Raw genomic sequence first — 20,561 nt, forward strand, 5'->3', positions numbered from 1 at the left:
ATAGATTGCCCAGAAGCTTTCCCAGTCAGCCTGGCATTGTTTCTGCTGCCTCAGCCAGGCACTTGTTCCTGCTGAGCAGCTTTCCTGCCCTGTACTGGGTGAGGCAGCAGCTCAGGCCACTACTGGCTTGGTGCATTGCTCTCGTGTGTAATTTCCTTGGGCTGCCTGTTGCCCTGTTCCTTCCAGGTGAGCCTGAGCCAGCAGTAATTTGTTTCATGCTGTGACAGCAGGTCAGACTGAGCCTCCCTTCTCCAAGAAGCCACAGGTGATCCAGCAGTTCAGTGCAGTCACTGCTGCCTTTCTGGAGTGTGGAGCAGAGTGAGCTGTGGTGAAAACTGAGCTTCTTTTGGGCTCACTCTCCACACTGCTGTTGCAGGGCTGTCTGAGGCCCCACTGGAGCAGAGGGTGTCATTGTGATTAAAAGAATCTCTTGCTAATTGCAGCTGGCACTCATCCTTTGAGTGCTGTGCTGAGCACGGCTTGCAGGGCAGTTTGTAGGCTCAGTTGTGACTTCTGGAGTGCCACCTAGCATGTAACTGAGTGAGAAACACTTACTCAATTTACCAGACTCAATTTACCAGAATCATTTAATGATGCTGGATTTGTCATTCTTTTTTTTAAAATGTAGAGCCCAAGTTCCAGTGAGATTTTCTCATAATTTCAGTTAATCAGTGGTTAATCAGCAGTCTCAGCCTGCTGTCTTGGACATTTGAATGTTCAGTAATGCACTGTTTGCAAGGATTGGGGACATATCATAGCCAAGATTCCCCTCCTGTGCAGTCTCTGAGTGTGTTATCTGTTATCTGGCTGCTGTTTGCTGTCCCAGGGATCACCACTTCCTGAAGGGAAAATGCAAAGCACTCTGCACCTGGAATTATGATAGGCACTTAGGGAGCAGAAACCTGCTTCATAAGTTGTCTTCAGAAGCCTGCAACAATTTTTGCTGCACTGACTTGGACCATCTGGCTCCCTGTAGTCCCACTGGCACCTTTTCTGGTGTGCTGGCCATTGCTGGGCACTGTTTGGCACATAAGCTCTTCATTTCTTACCTTTTTAATTTAGACATCTGACCTTTCTTCCCTCCTTTCACCTCAGTGACAGCGAGATGGAAATGGAGGCTGACCATTACCCCAATGGAGTCCTGGAAAATTCATCCACCAGGATAATGAATGGCACCTACAAACATGAAGAGATCCTGCAGACAGATGAGTCCAGCATGGGTAGGTCCTCAGAGGCAGGAGGGTTAAAGGGAAATAGAAGGAGCTGGTATCAAAAGTTGAAACTGTGATTGGATTGTGGGGAAAAAGCATATACTTTGGGCTTCTTTCCCCACCTACTGAATGAAGTGCTGCTTCATGGGGAAAATTAAAATTAATCTGTCCTGGAACTAAAACTAGGTCTGGCTTTTCATAGACTCACAGCAGTGCTGGTGATATTTTGGAGCAGGGAAAGCAATAGGAGTCAAAGGTTTGTTCCATGCTGGTCATGAAATGGAGCTCAGAGCAGTCCTGGCAGAAGTGCCTGCTGGGGAGCTGAGCTGGGCTGTGCCAGGCTGGGGATGTCCAGCTGCAGAGTGGCCTCAGCACAGCTGCTCAGCCATGACTGTCTTGTCTGTGGGTGCTTTAGCCAGGAGGGAGCAGATGAATCAGCTACACTTCCTCTGAAACTGATTCCTCCAGTTCTGATGACTCCTGTGGGCACTAATACGGGGAAACGGGTGGCGTTGGCATCTCGACTGAAAGTTTTCTGAGTCTGGGATTTGTTAGACCGGGGGTTTCTGGGTTATGTATGCTGCATTACCTGCATGGAAGGGTAACAGATTGGAGTTGCAAGCTCCCAGGATTTTATCCCAGGAGACAAGATTTCTAGGTAGTCCTCAGGCATTTAACAGAGCTCAAATCCTCCCTGTATCTAACAGGCACTGTGACAAACCCACTACTAGCTGTTGTAGGGCAGGGATCACAGAAAGCTTCCACTGGGATAAACCTAGGGCAGGAAGCAGCTACCTGCTCCAGAAGGGGAAGGAGTTTATGGCTATCATGACACACAGTGGGCATTGGTGAGGAATGCAAGATGATTGTTCCTTCTCCACTGCTTTTCCTTAGAAGACAGCTGCCCCCAGAGGCAGCTCTGTGGAGGGAACCACGCTGCCACAGAGAGGATGATCCAGTTTGGACGGGAGCTGCAGGTCCTGAGTGAGCAGCTTTGCAGAGAATATGGGAAGAACACCATGCACAAAAAGATGCTTCAGGTAAGCTGGGGCCTTGTGCTGCATTGCAGCAATTCTCTGGGCCAGGTCTGGGGTTGTGGGTTCCCTTGCAGACACCTGGGTAGCCCTCACTTCTGCACCTGCTGAGCAAGAAGGGACCTACATGGGGATCAGAGATCAAAATATGAATGTAGAGCATCTACACCCAATTCTCAGCACTAGAGAGAAGAAATACAGCTCCTGCCTAGCTTCCTGGAGCAACTGCATGCTCTTCTTCTCTCCAGGTGGCACTCTACCTGCCTTCCCGTGCTGGCTCCCCTGCCAGGTGGAGGGGGCACCCTCTTTAATCCACTATCTTGATGGCCCACTGTGGTCCCTTGCTGCCAAGAAGAAAAGGGCCATTTCTTTTCAGGAGGTAGGCACCTGTCACCGTGGTGATGGCAGGAGGTGCCCCCGCTGGACTTGGTGGTTTTCCTGTGTGTTTGCAGCCCTGCCTGACCTCACTGTGCCTTTCTGTTCTCTCACAGGATGCCTTTAGCTTGTTAGCTTACTCAGACCCTTGGAACTGCCCCGTTGGCCAACAGCTGGACCCGATCCAGAGGGAACCTGTGTGTGCTGCTCTCAATAGTGCTATTTTGGGTAAGATCTGGTTCCTATGGGAGTATTCCCCCAGATAAACCTGTTTTCAATGGCTGTCCTGTGGCAGGCAAGCCAATTTCCCTGAATTTAGGGAAAATTGAGAAATACTTGTGTTTAGCTTTTGCCTTTCTTTCTTTTGCTGAGGACTGTCAGGGCAGTAATGCAGGAAGGGAGGTAGGAGGGAAGCCTCCAGAGAGCAGATCCCTTGATATGCTCTCCTTTTGACTCCCTTCCTTGCATTTTCCTCATTGCTGCTCCCAAGGATGCTCCTCAGGATTTTCCTCCCCTGCTTACTGAAGAAGCCAAGATCTCTTTCATGCACTTCCCGCCCCTCTCCCTTCATGCTCTGAACCCACCTGAATCATTTTGTGGATTTTACCAGGGTTCTTTTCCATGCTCTATGGATTAGCAGAGTTCAACCCTCATATTATCCTACTTTGTAGGAAGGACTGTGGTTGCTCTGTTGCAGCATCTCATAAGTGAAACTGTTTTCCATAGTACTGGCTCTAAAGTGTGGCAGAACCATAATTCCAGTTACCTTTGAGTTCATGCTGAACATGCAGAGTTAAATGCAGGCAGGGTTTGTCTTCCCTGTGAGCATTTCCTCTGTGTGTTTCCATCATTGCTGTGCCTGCTAGAGCGCAGAGAGCCTGGCTGCCTGCAGCCTAGTGTCGGAATCAGACAAGCACTGTTGCTCTTTCCCTTATGGACTTCACTGTGCTGAGAGATCTCGTTATAAGTTCATTTTCCTCAGCTAGCAAGGCAGCTCCCCTGTTTGTGATGAGCTTTGCTCTTCGTGTCAGCAGGATGCCAGTTTGCAAGAAAGGGATTATTTGTTCTAGGCGGGACCCTTGATCCTGTCACCAGACCATGCCCACAGTGTGTCACTGCTCAGGTAACTTCGAGGACACTCCTCAGTCTGGATTAGTTCAATTCCTCCACAGGGGTCAAATACTGTCCACTGAACAACTTCTGTGTCTCAGAAACCCATACTTGGCTCCTCTTCACAGTCTGGCTCACCGTGCCCATGCAGATTTGCTATGGGGTCGGTGAATCTCACACTGAGTGTTCCAGAAGGAGATTTAGAGATTATCTTCTGGGGAAAGGAACAACTTGATGGACAGGCCCATGAGGGCTGCTATTCTGACTGAGTAGAGGAACAGAAATTGCATGTTGAGGGAAGGAGAGTCCCTTCCCCTGACAGTCAGCAGTTGTTTGTCCAGTGCTTGAGGAGCATGGACAAGTTGCTGAGGGCTGTCACCAGGGAGATGTGGTGTCTGGACAAGCTTCATCACAGAGGTTACCAGACACCTTGTCTAGCTCAGCTGAGCATTCCCTCAGAAAACATGCCACTGTAAAGACATGGTGATGAGGGAGTGAGTTGGTCCAGGGCTGGGGCTGCTGTGCAGCCTTGCACAGGTGGGAGAAATGGAGGGGTTGCCTCTCACCTGGGGCCAGATTCTCCTGCCTTCCCTTATTCCTCCATGCTTTGATCTCTCATGTTTTGAGGGTTTTCTGGCAGACAGCATCAGTAGGAGTTTCGTTTCCTTTTTGTTGCTCTGGCTACCACAGCAGCACTTTCTCAAAGGCCCTGCTGATCTGTGGGATGTGTCATGGGTGGTGGGGTGTGTGGAGCAGCAGCAGCACAGAGCTGGCAGTATTTGGAAGTAGCTTCCTTCCAGAGCCAGCACCTTCTGCCAGGGATCTGGGCTTGGTGCCCAGGTGGGATGGAGAGAGGCCTGAGTGCAGGTGAGCCAGCACCAGCCAGAACACCTCTTCTAAACAGCTCTCTTTCCTTGCCCCCACAGAATCTCAGAACCTGCCAAAGCAGCCCCCGCTGATGCTCGCCCTGGGCCAGGCCTCGGAGTGTTTGCGGCTCATGGCTCGCGTGGGCCTGGGCTCCTGCTCCTTTGCCAGAGTAGACGATTATTTGCACTGACCACCCGAGCGGGACGGAGCCGACGTCGTGGAGTGCTGCCCTTCACCCTCCGTTGCTGCCACTGCACCACCACCTCGTTCGACAGCCTGAGCTCCCTGCCACCGACACCCCTCTAGCACACACACACTGCCTGTGCAAGGATTGAGTGAGTCCCTCACCGTGTGGCTGTTCCTGCCCCCAGGAAGACTGGCAGATCTGACCCGTCTCCCTGCCGTTGCTGCGGCTCCAGCGGCACTCAGTATTTCGCTGGTTATTCTAATGTAGCGCCTTCTGATGTAGGGATTTTTCTATTTGTTTTGATTTGAGTTGTTTCTCATGGTTCCACCAATATTTTATCTGGAGAGTTTTGCTGAGCTGGTTTATGCTGATTTACTGAGGAAGCTCATCAAATTGGTGACAGCTTGTTCTTTTCTTCCCTTCTCCCTCCATCGTGCACATACAGCATCATCCGTGCTAGTAATCCGAACTCTTCTCACAGTGGCAGTTCAGAGGGATTTTTTATTTTATTTGAATCATGTTTATTAAAAAGGTCTCTTCCACCTCCACAAAGTCATCGATGTATTTATTGCCCACAGACTTGGTCCCAGCCACACACATCATACAACCCGTCAGGAGGCCGGGTGAGGTACTGTCACACACTAATGATGGGAGTTGGAGGAGCCTGGTCCTTCATGGTGCCTCTCTTCAGAGCCCAAGGCTCTCAATCTTGGCTTTGTGAGTGGGAAGAGTAGAAGATTGACATTGCCTGCGTTGGTGGTTGTGCTGTAGAAGCATCTGACAGCCCTGAGAAAGAGTTAAATCCAGCTCTCTGAACAGCTGGAGGGACAGGACTGATTAATATGAAGTCATCTGCCACTGTATGGGTAGAACCAGGTCATGTGAGTTGGGCAGAAACATCCGTGGGTGATGCCCTGGTGGGCTGACAATTTTTAATGAAATAACAAGTCCCCCTTTTTCTCCATGGAGGAGGGCTCTGCCAGTGACTAACAGTATTTCCTGCCCTCTCCCATCCCCATAACACTGATCTAAATGAGCACTTCTAAGTTTTGGAAGTGTCAGGAGAAACCTGGGCTGAGCTGTGCTTGTCCTTGCAGGTGGGACAAGCTGAGGTCAGGCTGCAGGTTGGGGTCAGTACCAGCTTTGTCGGGCCTGAGCCATTCAGAAAGGAGCAGCAGTGTTTCTTTAGGGATTATTAAGATAATTATCGAAGTTTCAGGCCCAAAAGAGACTAGCAAGGATCTGTGGGTGAGTTAACCTCCGAGTAAAATGGACTAATGTGTCCGTGTTGTGTGCCAACCCCAGGGACTCGAGTGCTGCCAAGCATTCAGACCACCTGTGAGTGTTTCTGAGCATGTTCTGTTACCTGGCAAGGCTGCCTGGCAGCACCGTGTGCTTTGCATCCTCTGCTGTACCATTAAGAGGTGGCAGGTTCAGCTGCACAGGAGGAGTTGGAATTCTGCACCAAATTAATTGTAGGTCAGTAGCTCTGGGGAGGACCCAAGGGAGCTCCAACCAAACATGAATTTTACTGCTGTTAACAAGTTTTTTTTTTGGAAGGTCAGTGAAAGATGAACAGCTTTTGTTGAGGTTTATTCTTAAAATGGAGGTTGGCCTGTGCCAGGACTTCAAGCAGCAAGAGAGCTTGTGTTCCACTGAGAAGGAGAGCAGCAGCAGCCCAAAGCTTTAAGAATTTTCTGGGTTTGCAGGCTGGATCTGCAGCTGGCACCTCAGGTCTGCAATCAAGGCAGAGCAGGGGGGCAGGTGCCAGGGCAGACTGTGGCAGTGAATGTGCAGATGGTGTTGGAAATGGCTGGGAACATTTTCCCTGCCTTTGGTGAAGGTGTGCAGTGTGTAGGGGCAGTGCTAGAGCCGTGGTGGTCTAAGAAAACAGGACATTTAGAGATGGAGGAGATACTTTTATCAGATCCCTGGTATAGCTGCAAAAAGCAGAGGGAGCTCTACCACAGCCGTTCTTCCAGGGAGACAGCTGCACCAAGCAGAATTTAACCTGCCAATCTGGAGCTCCTGTTCCAGCTCTGGGGAACAGCTCATGTGCCTGAAAGCTCATCTGTTGCTTTTCAACTCTGCTGACGCATCCCAGCCCAGCCTGCTGTCCTTGCCTTGCTGCAAGTGCAGAGAGAACTCAGTGGGCAGGTTTCCTTCCCAAAGCCTCTGGCCCCAGACGTGCCAAGGCAGCATGTGACCTTTGCCTGGTGGGCTTCTCCTGCAGGCTTTCCATTCCTGAGGCTCAGACTGTCAGCACACTGCTGGGCTCATTGTGGGTAGTGAGGCTGAAATACTCCAGGACCTTGCTTTGCCTCCCCCATTTGGTGACTTCCTCTGCTGTTGGTCACCACTTTGCAGCAGTCTGGCTGCAGTCAGACCTCTCTCTCTTTGTAGCAACACCATGTTTATTTCTTTCTGAGGTCTTTTTGGTTCCTTCTCTTTGTGGTTTCTTTAACCCAAGTCTCTTCATCATGTGTCATATTAATGCCTCATTTGGTCTCTCAGCAAAGCTTTGCTGACTGTCCTAAAGCATTTTTTTAAATTTTGGTTTCACTACAAAAGAAAACAAAACAAGAGATATTCCTAGATATCTGGTTATTTTGGTGCCAAGAAATGCGTGATGGATGTTATTTGGGTTTTTAAAATTTATTTCAAGTCTTCTGGTGGTTTCACTAGTGGTTTCTGCTTCTTGCACTCAGATTCTGACTAATGTGGCCATGACTCAGTATGGGGAAGATAAGCACGTTTGTGGTGTGTGGTGGGATGTAAGCCTCAACCTACCCCTGATTCCTAGATGGGATTTCTGATGTGGTTTTCCCAGGTTGTATTTCAAAGCCTGTTGCCTTTGAGTCTCTCTGGCTGCTCTTTGATGGTTCATATAGGCTGAAGCTTGGATTATTGCAGTAGTTTTTTAAAACAGAGCTAAAGTAAAATGGGGTCTATAGCACTGAATGTGGCTGTACACCTAACCAGAGGCTACATGGCAATTCAAAAGTTACTTTTATAAAAGTGATTTGGGATTTGTTATTGCAAGTGCCTCAGGCAACCTGGTCACTGCTCCCAAGAGTCCTTCAGTAAAGCCATGGGAATGACTGTGGAGCCTATAGGAGAAACTGCTGGTTTCCCATTTCTGGGTGAGGGGACAAGGACTCAGCTACAGCCCTGTGTTGTAATGCTGACAGCACTGCATATATACTTCCATCATGTGTGGTTGTCTCAGGTTGCTCTCTGCTGGGCTGGCTTCAGATCCTGGGAGAAGGTTTTCCAGAGCTCAGCTGGACTCTGCACAAGCAGCATTCCTCAGCCCCAGCTGCGTGTCCTTCCCAGGACCTGGGAAATGCCACTGCTGGGACAGCTAAAACCTCTTCAGCCCCGCTGTGTCTGCACACTTGGAGGATCTCAGCTGTGCTCTGGTTAATCCAGAGGCACCACCAAAGAGCAGCAAACACACTCCAGCCCTGTCCTCTGGACACCCCACCCACCTTCCTGACACTCTTCCTGACACTGGCACTGTAGCAAAGGCCTTGCAGAAGGAAAACATTTCACAGGGACCTGGTGGAACCTGATTTCAGGGGTGGTAAACTGCAGGCCTGCACATCCTAGGCTTTGGGTTTGAATCCAATGCCCTGCCTGTTAAGTGGCCTTTTGAGAGGAGCATTTTGAGAACTCCAGACCTGGAGCCTTGGTTAAAGTGTCCTTCAGGGGTTCTGTGGAGAGAGCTTCAAGAAGCTGAATTACATCACCAGACTTCTCTCCCCATGGACAAGGGTTTATGCTGCCCCCATAAGCAGAGAGTGAGAGCATCAGGAATGCATTGGGAGAACTCTGGAGTGAGATGCACTGGAGAAGCTGGAATAAGTATTTTTTGGGAGAGTATCCACCTCATACACCTGGTACTCCAGCCTGTGACCATCTTAGTGGCTCTGCTGGATGCATTCCAGTTCGTGGGTATCTCTCCTGTGCCAGGGGAGCCAAATCTTGTTCCTCTTGGTTCCTCTTGTTCCTCTTGGAAGCGTCTTGTTCCAGATGATTCCTCTTGCTGCCCATGAGCCTACCCTAGCAAGTATTTAACCAAAGCTAATTCAAGACTTAAGAGTGTTGAGAGGGCTCTCAGGCAGGGGGGGTAGAAGTCTATTTCCTGTGCATCCTTGGTGAGCTCCCAGAGCCAGCTGGTTTTGGGAAAACTTCTTGCTGCTACCAGCAATCCCTTCTTGCTTCTCTGCCTTCCACAATCCCAGTATTCTCCCAGCTGCATGACCACAGTATCTGCAGTGCTGGGTGCTATGGGAGCTGCTCCAAGACCTGGGCCAGCTCTGTGGCTTGTGTCTGTGCCAAGCATAGATGTGGCAAACTCCAACTGCCCTTCTTGGCTTGCTCTTCCCTGCTGGCCTAAAGGGGCAGGTCCACATGTGACAGTCCCTTTTTGCCGCCATACAGCATTCTGTCAGCCTGCAGCTGGGCTGCCTGCAGCACTTCTGCCATTCTTTTGGAGGCTGCTAGGAATTGAGCCCTTGTGTGTGGCCAGCAGGACGGAGAGGGACTCCCAGTGAAGTGCTGGACAACGTGCAGCATCCAGCTCTTTAGGGGAGGTTGTCCAGTGGATGCTCGCCCTCAGCCCCATGTGAACCAAAGCTGGAGCTTGTTGCCTTGGGATGTTTGAAGGGTGTGTGGTGAAAGATGGGTGTAAAGCCTGTTTCTGTTTCCAGCATCCTGGTGGTCCTCACTGTGCTGCTGCCCACTGAATTTGGACACCAGGAGATGCAGCTGTGGCTGGTGTGGAGAATGGGCCCCTCTGGGAGTGTTCTGAGGTAACCATTCCTCATGGTTACCTACACCTAGGATCTTCCCATACCCTTCCTTCTTCTCTTTTTTCACAGTGACATCTCAATCTCTCCTCAAGCTGTGTCCTTGTTTTTCATGTTTTATTAAGGCATCTTTACCATTCTTTAAATAGCTTTGTTCTTGAAGCTGCCTTGAAAAACTGGAGCAACCAGAGCTGCTGGAACTAGTTCTGGGGATTGAATGTATCATTTTCCACTGTGGGTATCAGGGATGATGAACCATCTCCTCCTTCAGCAAAGCAAACCAGGCTGGATTGTGGCTGTGCTTTGGTACCTGTCTGTGTTAACACGTAGCACGTGTTGCTTAGGCACACGTTTGGGAGTTCTGCTGTTGTGGGGTTGATTGAGGAGGTGACCTGTGGCAGCCAGGCTGTAGAGCACTCTGAAGTGCCATGGAGCTGTGTGGTGCACCACATGGGATCAGGAAGTTCTTCACATGAAAAAGCAGTGCAGACTTGAAGTGCCCCGTGGCAGCAGGTGCAGAGAGAGGTCCCTCACGCTCCAGTCCTGGGTGCAGTGAGGCCCCGTGGAGCTGGTCACAGCCTGGGAGAAGGCACAAGGGGCCCCATTCCACCAAGGAGTCCCCTTTGCAGAAGGAGCATCTTCCTTTCAGCCCTGCCAGTGTGAGAGCAGCCTCAGTGGTGGGTCAGAGAGAGAGCAGGTCTCTGGTGGAGAGCAAGTGTTGGGTCTCCAGCTGTACCAAGGTGTTTCTGCAGAAGGACTTGGTGGGGATGTGCCAGGGACATGCTGGGTGCTGCTGGGACCCTTCTGCCCCAGAGGGAGGAGTGATGGATTGAACTGCAATCCAACAGTTCTTGGTCAGAGCCAGAGCTGGCTGTGAGCCTTGTCCCGTCTGCTGTGCAGGGGCAGAGAGCTGGAGGAAGCGTTACTGGGGCTGTGTGGGGGGAACTGCAGCAGATTTGGGAGGAAAAGGGAGGAGTTGAGAGCCTGGAGGCCTCTTCCATAGGAAGCACTAGCTGCTCTCCACCATCCTTTCCTGCAACAAGAGGTGGCAGGTGATGGATGAGTGAACCGGGCATATCTGTCCCTCTCCCCACATCCCAAACCAGAGCTCAGAGCCTGCAGCTTGAGCTGGAGCAGTGTCCGGCAAGCCAGGGCATCATCCAGGCTTGAGGAGCACATGTCCTGCCAGCTCTTTTATTCCAAGAGGGAGGCTTGCCTCTCTCCTGCTTGCAGGAAACCCATGAGTCCTGTGTGGAATTTACACTCACATCACCACAGAAACATTTCTGGAGGCCGTGCAGACCTCTGCTCCTTGCTGAACGTCCCATGGCCAGGCAGACACCTTTTCTGTGGTCACTCCACTTGGGTGCAGGTGTGTGCTTGGATGTTTTTGCTCGGAGGACTTTAGCTGCATCCTTCCTCCAGAAGGGAGCACAGAGGGATTTTTGTATGCTGAGCTTCTCACAGCCTCAGACTTGGAGAAAGGAGAAGCAGCAGCAGCTCTGGGGATAATCCGGATTTTAAAGAAAATTTGAAAAACACAAGTATGGTGACTTCCAGACCAAGGACTGCACCAGGGCTGGATTGGGATTGCATTTCTCAGTCCTGCCTGTGCAGCCGGGAGGCAGGAGGAGGCTGCAGCCCCTGAAGCCCTCACAGGCAGCAGTGCAAGCCCCAGGACCTGCCCAGCACACAGTGGACTCTTCTCTCCTGCTGGTTGCTCAAAACTCAGGTATGAAATGCTCAGCTGGAGCACGGGGTGCGAGGTCTCCGCAGGTTTCCTGGCAGCCCTGGAGGAGCGGCCACTGCTGGGCACAGCTCCCTGTGCCACTCCAGGCTTCTCATCGCCTTCAGAAGGGAGTTTCACCTCTTTGGTACAACATTTGGCTACGTGGACATTACACAAACTGTGCACATTGGTTCAGTCTACGCTTAGTATTTGTGAATTAAGTTATCTGACGCTTCGCATGAAAACTTCAAAAAAGGGGGTTGGGGGGGTGGATTTTAACTGAGAAAAAGCCTATGAAAATATACTGGAAATATGGTAAAGAAATCGACATTCTGCTGTATATTGACAGAATTATTTTTATTAAAATACACATCCATGTGCAAGAGCCAGTGTGGAGCCGTGTGCTTTGTCAGTCCCTGCTCACTGGGGAAGGCCACTTGTGTCCCCTCTGACAGGGGATGCACAGTCCTCAAGGTGTTTGTCCCCCAGTATCTGATTCTGCTTCAGCTTTCCTTTCCACCACTGCTTCCTCCCATGGTGCTTACAGTTCATGGGCAAAAATGTCATTAGGGATGTTTTTCCTGTGCCATTCAGTGTCCTAGAAAATACAGCCCTGAAGTGTTTTCTAACCATGAGCACAAAACACTGATGAAGCTTTAGGCTGAGGATCATTTGCACATTGCTTGCTTTCACCTTTCTGAGGTTTTCCCATGTATGTTTGCACCTCTCCCATGAGAAGATGGGCCAGCAGCCTGGTTTTAGTATCTGGGATCTCATGCTGCTCCCACCCTTCCCCAGCCCTGTGGAGGAACAAGCAGCCAGGACACCTCTGTCCAGCTGAGGGGTTGTGTCCTGGTACTGTGAGCATTGTTTCTCATCTCCCTCAGATACTTTGCAGTGGCCACCAGCACATTTAGAAGCTGTCAAGGTATTAAAGGTTTGGTAGATCAGTATCTTGTCCCAGAACCCTTCCCTTAATTCTGGAGCACCTGCAAAGCCCGTGGGGCTCTAAGGGTGACCTCACCTATGGATCCTGGACCTGTGGGTCAAGGCCTGGCTCCACCATGGCATCCCCAGTGAAGCACACTGTGACCAGGCACAGTTTGCTCCTGGAGAAATACGAGCTTGTGGCACCGATTTTTTTTTTGGTTGCAGCATCCCCTGGGCTTGTAGGATCTGCTGCTTGGGCCAGAGTATCAGGAGAAATTCAAACAGCAACTTGCAGCAATGAGTCTTTATTATAAATATTTGCCCCACAGGCACATCTTGGCAGGGCAGTGACAGCAGGAGGAGCTCGGTAGCTGGCTGCTCCATGGCACTGTGACACCTCATCCCACTGGGGTACAGGATGGCTCCTCCTGCAGTGATGGTGCCCACTGCCACAGCATCCTTTGGAGAAGAGCTGCAAGCACCGTTGGCTCCATCCAGAGACAGGAGGACTGGATGGGTGAGTCAGATGGCAGATGGATTTCAAATTTTCCTTTGAAGCCGTTTTATGGCTTTCTTCACCCATTGCTTCTCGGGGTCAGCACAAATCTCATCACCACTTGCAGTCAGAAACCTGCAATGAGAAAGCAATGAGGAAAAAGAGTGAAAACATGAACCATGAGCCATTCCCTTCCCGTGCACTGTTTCTCCCCTCCCTTTGTGCAGCCCCGTGCTGGATTGAGGCTTGGAGCCCTCTCCAGCAGCCCCTGCCCTCCTTGGGCTGATGGTGAGTGTCTGAATCCTACCAGACCACTGGCATTAGCAGAAAGCACTGAAACCTATTTTTTCCCCTCTTTGCCCACCCCCCCGAGCTGCTTTCCTACCACAGCTCCCCCTGGCTGGGACTGAGCTGTCTGTGGGGCAAGATGGGATGGGGGAGCTGCTCCAGCTCTGGGATGGGAAGCAAACCCTGGGATACTCACACAACTGCAGGCTTGGGACAGTCTTTGGATGTCTCGTAGAAGCTTTGAGGGTGTCGGATGGGTTTCTGTGCGTGCTCAAAGCAGCATTCCACGGGTGTGAAGTGGGCTGTGGAGGGAAGGGGGAATGTTGTGAATTACATCACCAGACAATGGCACCACAGGATTTGGAACACAGAATGGAGGCTGTGGAGCATCTCAGCAGCTCCCATAGCATCCTATGACAAGGGTTTGTCACCCTTCAGGACAGCAAGCACAGGACTGGGACATGGAGAGCAGTGGTGCAGGGAACAGCCTGGCACCTGGCAACTGACAGCCCAAATTGCTGCAGCCCCCAGAGCACACGGTAAGGTTGGGGTGCTCAGTCTGGTTTTGGGGGTTTCCAAGGCAGGGGCACAACTTGCAGGATGTTTTGAAAGGCTCCAAACAGCTGCATGTTCTCCCTCCCTCCAATCACTTGCTCATCCAGCTGAGACTGGGGAGCAGCTGCCAGAACGTGCTCCAAGCTCCTGCAGCCTCTCCCCAGGTCTGGCTTTGCTGAGACCACCCAGCACCTTCTCTATCCACCCCTGCACCCCGGGATGTGCTGCCCTGCCCTGACCAGGGGGTTGCTCCTCCTGTCAGCAGCACCATTCCCACTCCCTGCTGGGGTTTCCTGCCTGACCTCCCCAACAAGACATCCCCAGCAGGGCCTCAGAGCCCTGACCCACAGCAGTGGCCCGAGGTTCCTTACCTGTGCTGTGGTGCAGGGAGAAGGTGAGGAGCAGAGTGAGCAGCAGGACAGTCCTTGCAGGGAGCATGGTGGCTGTGAGGTGGCTCTTCCTCCGTCCTCTGTGCCGCCCTGCCCGGTGGCTGTGGCTGTGGCTCTCGCCGTGCTGTCATTTATCCTCTGCCTGCCGCCCACTCAGGCTGCACTTCCAAAAATTTCAGACCTGTCCTAAGAAGCCAGGGTCAAGGGGGTTTCTGTAGTTTATTTTTGGGACGCATCCAGCGGTGGGTGGAAAAGTTCAAGGAGCAGTTCTGCATTCTATGGAAGAGCCATGACGTAGCAAGGAACTTCCAGGAGACTTGGGTGGAACTGAAAGTAGACTAAAACCATCTTCCCATGAGGGCAGAACATCACGTCTAGTGCTTGTTTGTTTGTTTCTAACAGGAGGGACAACCCACAGTCCATGAGCAGGGACGAGTGAGTTTAATTGGTTTGCCCAGATGGTCAAAGGGAGTGATTGAGTCTCATCCAAACTGACCTCCCCAGCCACCTTGGCCACACAGAGAGCACTGGGTTAGGCAGGAAAGGACGATGGGATGGGATGGGATGGGATGGGATGGGATGGGATGGGATGGGATGGGATGGGATGGGATGGGATGGGATGGGATGGGATGGGATGGGATGTCAGGCAGGAGAAGCCACACTGGACCAATCCAGGAGGGACCCCAGAGCAGGGAGTGTCAGAGGTGCTTTTGGTGGGTTCAGCAGACTTTACAGAAAGGGAAGAAATGGGGCAGTGGCAGTGGCGTGTCTGAGGAGAGCCTGGGTCTGAACACAAGTTGAGCCCAAGTGTTGCCTCTACCTCCCACACCAGCACTGGGATTGAAATGAGAGTCAGGGGGATGGAGGCTTGTGGCCATCAGTGCACAGACAGGGCATTCCTGCAGGGAGATGGGACAGGTCCTACCACAGCCCCAGGAGAGTCATCCCAGACACCAGAGAGGAGGGGCAGGTGGCACAGATCCCGATGGCAGCACCACGGAGCACTGGTGGACATCAGCCCAGCTCCCTGGGAAGGCAGATGCAGCTGTGTGTGAGGAGGGGGTGAGGTCCTGGTGGGAACCCACATGGGATGATGCTGAGTGGGAGCACAGGAGGGGACCTGGCTGTGGCTTGGGGGATGAGGCAATCCAAGGCTTCTCAGAGGGGAAGAAAGGTGGAAATGGGCTTCTTAGAAGATAATCTCATGTCTGCACGACTTCTCTGAAAGGAAAAAGGAGAAGGAAACAGATCAAATGGGCTGAAAATGCTGGTTTAGAAGAAATGGTCTGCAGGACATGGGGCAGGGTGGGCCGGCAGAGAGCTGGGCACAGCTGGGCACAGCTGGGTTCTAGTGCCACTGTCCCCAGGCAGGGCTCTGCAGGGAGAAAATGCCTGACACACAGCAGCCCAAGTCATCTTCTATGGACTTTTCATCACCCCCAGGTTCTCCTGCCCTCCCTATCCACGTCCCCAGTGCACAGACCCTTGGGCCCAGCAGCCACCAGGGTCACACCAGCTCCTAGGCACTGGTTAAAAGCACAGGGCTGTAATTAAGGGAGAACTGAGCTAATGGCTTTTTCCAACCAGCATGTCCTGGCACAGAAAACCTTAATGTGCCAACCCTGAGCTCCCTTTTCAGGCTTGTCTGAGGCACACAGTTGCTCTTCCTTTCCCTTAGCTACTTATTCCCATCCCCACAAGCATTAGTAGATGCCTCCTCTGTCTGTTCTTCATAAAATAAATCAGTGCACGTTGGGTGTTTGAAGGCCTGGAAAGGCCCCACAAGGCTCTGAGGGACTGGGCTTCCCTCTGTGTCCCTGCCCCAGCAGTGGACCTTTAGGTTTGGCTTTAGTCTTCTCCAGCCTCTTCTGCAGTGCCTGGGGTGCTCCCAGCAACCTCCTGAGCCATCCCCACCAGTGGCACGGCCTCCTCCCCGGGTGTGGAGCTCCTGGTTAGGCAAATGCAAAGGCAAGTGGAGAGAAGAGGGGTTACAGACTCTGCACAGGATTTTATGGGTGTCCAAACCACCCACAACCTCACTACAATTAATGACTGAATAAAAATTTTCTGACTGAGGAAAACCCCCACTTTAGAAATTAAAATGGATAGGCACGGACAAAGAAAGCAATGTAGGGATGGGAAATATTCTCTGACTCATAAAATTCTTTGGGGTTTGACGGGGTAATCACAAAAGTTAATACTTTAACAGAGAACATAAACTGTCTGCACATGACAAATGTTGGTGTTGGGCTAGACCTGCTTCCCCTGCCGGAGCCCTGAGGTCTGCGCTGCATCCGAGCCACAGCTGTCAGGAGAGGGCACCAAGTCCAAGCAAACAGGGTGGTTCCATGGTCTGAGGACTCCTGAAGCAGAAAGGCAACAGTTTAAGAGGCTTCTGCAGGCTGAAGCCTCTCCAGGTGCACCCAGAGTTCTCCACCTTCTTGGTGCCTGTAACACCTCAGGTTCCAGACCTGCAGTGTGCCAGGGTCATCCCTCAGCTCTGGATGGGTTTTGCCTCTGCTGTGAAAGCATCCCTGGAGCTGCTGCAGCCAAAATCCCCTTCCCCAGGAGCTGGGAGTGATGGCAGCAGGGCTCTCAGGGTAGCTGTTGCTCAGGGACTGCCTGAGCATCATCTGGCTAGTGGCAAGTGATGGTTTTTTTATCACTTGGTGGGGTTTTTTGGTAGGTTTCCTTTTTAGGTTGGTTCTTCTTTTTTTTCCCCTTATTTAACTGTCAGAGGGAAAGAAGGAGGAAGTAGGGGGATATTCAGAGTTGCAGCATTTGTGTTCCCTGGTCACTGTTACACGTGAGGAAGCCCTGCTCTGCTCCTCATGGCTGAACACCTGCCCACCGGAGGGAAGGAGAGAATGAATCCCTTATTTTGCTTTGCTTGCGTGCCGGTTTTGCTTTATTTATTAAAGTGTCTTTAACTCACGACTTTCCTCACTCCTGCCCTTCCAGTTCTGCTCCCCCTCCCAAAGCCCTGGCAGGGGTCACTGCTGAGCTCTCCATGGCCCCTGGCAGGGGCGGAATTTTCAGGGCTGTATGTGCAGGAATCCCTTGTCTGATTCAGCATCCCCTGTCTGTCCTATCTGCCCAGGGAGCTCTGCAGAGAAACCCTTCCTCTCCAGCCCAGCCCAGAGACACCACAGGCCTGGGCACATGTGGTAGACAGGCTGTGCTCCCTCATGGAGCAGCACATGGGACAGGCTGAAATCTCTAAGCCTGAAACTGATGGCAGTTTTGCACCTAAAAACCCTCAGAGGAGTCTTCAGCCCCTTTTGGGTCCCCTTGAAGTCCCATCCATCCCCTCCCTTTCTGCCCTAGTGAGACCCAGTGGGAAGAGCCCCCATCCCAGCGCCAGTTGCGGGGCTGGGAGAAGAAAGGACACCACTCTCTAATATCACATGAAGTAAACTTTATTTTGTGGCTGTGATCAGCAGGCAGGTGCTGGCGGGGCCAGCAGAATTCCAGGAGCTGGTGCCCAGCTGTGGATGCAGCACAGGGCTCTGGGGAGTCAGTGCCCTCTCCCAGCAGCTGGAACATCCATAGCCCCTTCTGGGAGGGTGACTGTAAACCTTCCTTCCCACCAGGACGTTGGGTAGCCTGAACCAGGGCATCCACTCTACATCACGAGGCACGAAGTACTTTCTTTTTTAGTTCTTGAACTGCTTTCTGCACCCACTTCTCCTTTGGGTTTGCACAGAGCTTGACTCCTTTCTTGGTCTCAAACCTGTCAAGGTTAAAGGTGAAGCTTTGTGAGGAACGGCAGCTATGATTCCACTTGCGCCCACACCATCCTCCCTCCCCTGCACTCTTTCTCCCTTCCTTTTGCTCCTGAGTGCTGCCCCTGGGTGCCTGGTGTCCTACAAGCAGCTCATCCTGCAGCCCAGCACCTCTAGAGCCCGTGCAGAGCCTTCAGGAGCTGTGACAGTCCCATCCTCCCCTCCTCATGCTGGAAGATCATGGAGGTTATGCAGACCTGTCCCTGTCCTTCCCCCAGATGGAACAGATTAACAGAACCCGTGGTGGCCCAGGAGACAGCACAGCAGTAGGGAAGTTGCCAGGACTTACACAATTGCTGGGGAAAAACATTCCCTGGGAGTTGAGTAGAAACCCACGAGGTTGGCCAGCCGGAGACAGCCCTTTACGTAGCCGAAGCAGCACTCGGACGGAATGTAAGGAGCTGGAGAAGACAAAGAGAGATGGTGAATGCTGGCTCTGGAAGGCAGCCTGTCTTCAGGACCTTCCCCCATGGTGAACACAGCATCCCTCAAGCTCTGCAAATGCTGCTGTGAGGAGCCCCAGGTGCCCTCCTCCTTCCTTCCTGGGGCAGAAGGATGCTCCAAGTTATCCCCCAGCCCTGCAGCAACTCTGCCAAAGCTATCCAGCCCCAGGAGCAGTCTCCATCCTTCCCTGCACCCCAGGATGTGCTGCTCTGCCCTGGCCTGGGGTTGCTCCTCCTGCCAGCAGTGCCATCCCTGCTCCACACCGGGGTTTCTTTCCCGACCACCCCAATGGGACAACCCCAAGTCCCAACCAGCAGCAGTGGCCCATGAGGTGCTTTACCAGCATTGGAGCATGGGGAGAGAGTGAGGAGCACCACGACCAGCAGGACTGTCCTTGCAGTGAGCATGGTGGCTCTGGGAGGGCTCTTCCTTGCAGGATGCTGCTCTGCCTCTTTGGAAGAGCTCAAGTCTGAGCTCAGGCAAGGAGACGCTGCAATTTATCCTCTCTACCCCTCCCCAGTTCTCCCTTTTCTGAAGAACGAACCAAATTCAAGAAAAAGCTACCACTTCATTGCTCATGGGGATTTCTGTGTCACATGGGATCAGGATTACAGACAGACAATACCTGGAAAGATTAAATAAGTTATGTCAGCTTCTGTATTCACCCAGACAGGAAAAACCATGAGGGAAGTGAATCCTCCTTTCTGCAGATGTAAACTCAAAAGCTCCCAGGCCTTCAGAGAGGGGATTCGTAGCCATAGGAAGGGCAAAGCTCGGTGTTCCATGCAAAGTCACTCAGCCCAGAGCCAACACAAATATGCTGGAGATGGCTTGTGAATCCTGGAAAGCACTGAAGGGAAGCACAGTGACTGCTGCTGCCACCAGCCCTCTGTGGCTCGAGAGCAGCACGCTGGCAAATACCAGCAGAAATTGCATCACGTTCCGTGCTGGTACTGTGGAGAGGAACACAAGTTTTCCACCAAAAATCCCTGTTTAGAGCTGCACAGCGTGGGGAGAAAAGAGAAGGGGGTTTAGTCGAGCCCTTCCTTGTGGACAGGGCTGGCTTAGCCCCTGGCTTCAGGGCAGGGCAGAAGTCAGCATCAGGGTGAGGGGAACTGATGGAAAACTTGCTGTTCTAAGTTTTTGGGTGTCTTTCCTTCATCTTTCTCCCTCCACAGCCTTGAGGCATCCCAGATCCTGCAGGGACCTGCTGAAAGGGGTTAGCCTCTCTGTGTTAACCTAGGGGACAGTTCTCCCCCCTGTGCTGGGCTCCCCCTTCCTCAGACCTTCTGAAGGTCTAAGGAGCCCCTCTGTAGGTCCTTGTCAGTCATGCTCAGCTTGGACACTTTTTTCACCCTTCCCTCATTCTGACCTCTTTTTCAAGACTCTAAGTGGATGCATGGAGCAGCAGGGTCCCACACAGATCCCCTGGCACCACAGTCCCCCCTCACCCCCTGTGAACTACCCAAGAGGCCACCTCAAGCCTTTCTTCACACTGGCACCCTCCAGCCACTCTCTGGAGCAGGACATTGTGCCTGGGACTGTCATCCCTGGATGTCTTTGAAAAAACTTGGGAGAAAAACCGCCCAATGCTGAGAAGTGCTCTGGTCATGCCCAGTTCTCCCCAAGCTCAGCTTCAGTCAGACACGTTTCCTGCTGATGGAGGCTCAAGATCCACTGCTCTGGATGGACCTCAAGAAGCTCTGCAGAGCTGTGTTTCTTTTTCTGGCAGAAGATCTTCTGGCCTAGGATGCTCTGCTTCCCTTTTCTCAGGATATGAAGCCATGTCTGTTGAAGCCAGATGAATCACAATCCCTGGAGACCTTTTGATGTTTCTTCTTTTTTTCTTTGGAAAGGGAAAGGCTGCTGTGCAGGCATTCACTGTTAAGTGCTGGAAAGCCCCTCTGCTGGCCCACGTTTTCCTTTAATTTGAATGGACTCTGAAGAATTTGCTCTCAAAAAATAAACAGCATCCTTGTTATTCTGCAAGAGGAGGAGGGAAGCTGAGGGGACACGTCAGGTGCAGCCTTTGCCAGCAACAGTGCCAGTGAGGGGATGAAGGAGTTGGGCAGAACAGGCCCGTGCTGGGTTTGGGGTCTCAGTGGGTGACTGAGCACTCCCAGCTGAGCTGGAAAACACAATCACGGACATCGTGCACTTGGGAAGCACTGCAAGAGCAGCTGGGCTGCCAAGGCAGGAGAAAGGGGGCATCACCCAGTGCCTGAAAGCTGTCCCCAAGGAGGCAGTGGGAGGGTTTGGAATAAGTTTTCGGTTTTCTTCTGTTCTACTCAGTCATTTTGAGTCTTCTCCATTTACAATATGAGACATCCTTGTTTTATTAAACCCT

General features: G+C 52.0%; 2 protein-coding genes across 4 annotated transcripts in view; one reads left to right on the forward strand and one right to left on the reverse strand.

Annotated features, from left to right (window-relative positions):
- RANBP10 (RAN binding protein 10) overlaps positions 1-11,712 on the forward strand; it is a 69,636-nt gene extending 57,924 nt beyond the window's left edge. For 2 of the 3 annotated variants that reach the window (XM_048317126.1, XM_048317128.1), the window contains 4 exons: positions 1,096-1,220; positions 2,106-2,251; positions 2,737-2,848; positions 4,657-11,712. In XM_048317126.1, coding sequence (XP_048173083.1) covers positions 1,096-1,220; positions 2,106-2,251; positions 2,737-2,848; positions 4,657-4,787 — 514 coding nt within the window. In that variant the 3' untranslated portion in view covers positions 4,788-11,712. The remainder of the gene's footprint in view (positions 1-1,095; positions 1,221-2,105; positions 2,252-2,736; positions 2,849-4,656) is intronic. The other variant, XM_048317127.1, reaches the window with a different exon arrangement.
- Positions 11,713-12,546: 834 nt separating this feature from the next.
- On the reverse strand, positions 12,547-18,769 carry CCL17 (C-C motif chemokine ligand 17). Its single transcript, XM_048317092.1, has 6 exons — positions 18,555-18,769; positions 18,060-18,171; positions 17,619-17,718; positions 13,968-14,109; positions 13,238-13,343; positions 12,547-12,888 (listed from the first exon to the last, which is right to left on the reverse strand). The coding sequence occupies exons 1-6, from the start codon at positions 18,619-18,621 to the stop codon at positions 12,798-12,800; spliced, it is 618 nt and encodes a 205-aa protein (XP_048173049.1). The 5' UTR covers positions 18,622-18,769; the 3' UTR covers positions 12,547-12,797.
- Between the last annotated feature and the right edge of the window lie 1,792 nt (positions 18,770-20,561).

Source organism: Corvus hawaiiensis, chromosome 12, assembly GCF_020740725.1.
Source record: "Corvus hawaiiensis isolate bCorHaw1 chromosome 12, bCorHaw1.pri.cur, whole genome shotgun sequence".
Lineage (NCBI taxonomy): Eukaryota > Metazoa > Chordata > Aves > Passeriformes > Corvidae > Corvus > Corvus hawaiiensis.

What these genes read in the sequence shown, in the direction of transcription:
- CCL17 (XM_048317092.1), bottom strand. Translation starts at nt 18,621, where the DNA reads ATGCTCACTGCAAGGACAGTCCTGCTGGTCGTGGTGCTCCTCACTCTC. An exon ending in TGTTTTTCCCCAGCAATTGT is followed by an intron (nt 17,719 to 18,059) that starts GTAAGTCCTGGC and finishes TAACCTTGACAG; the next exon opens with GTTTGAGACCAAGAAAGGAG. An exon ending in TGTCCCAAGCCTGCAGTTGT is followed by an intron (nt 12,889 to 13,237) that starts GTGAGTATCCCA and finishes TTCTCATTGCAG; the next exon opens with GTTTCTGACTGCAAGTGGTG.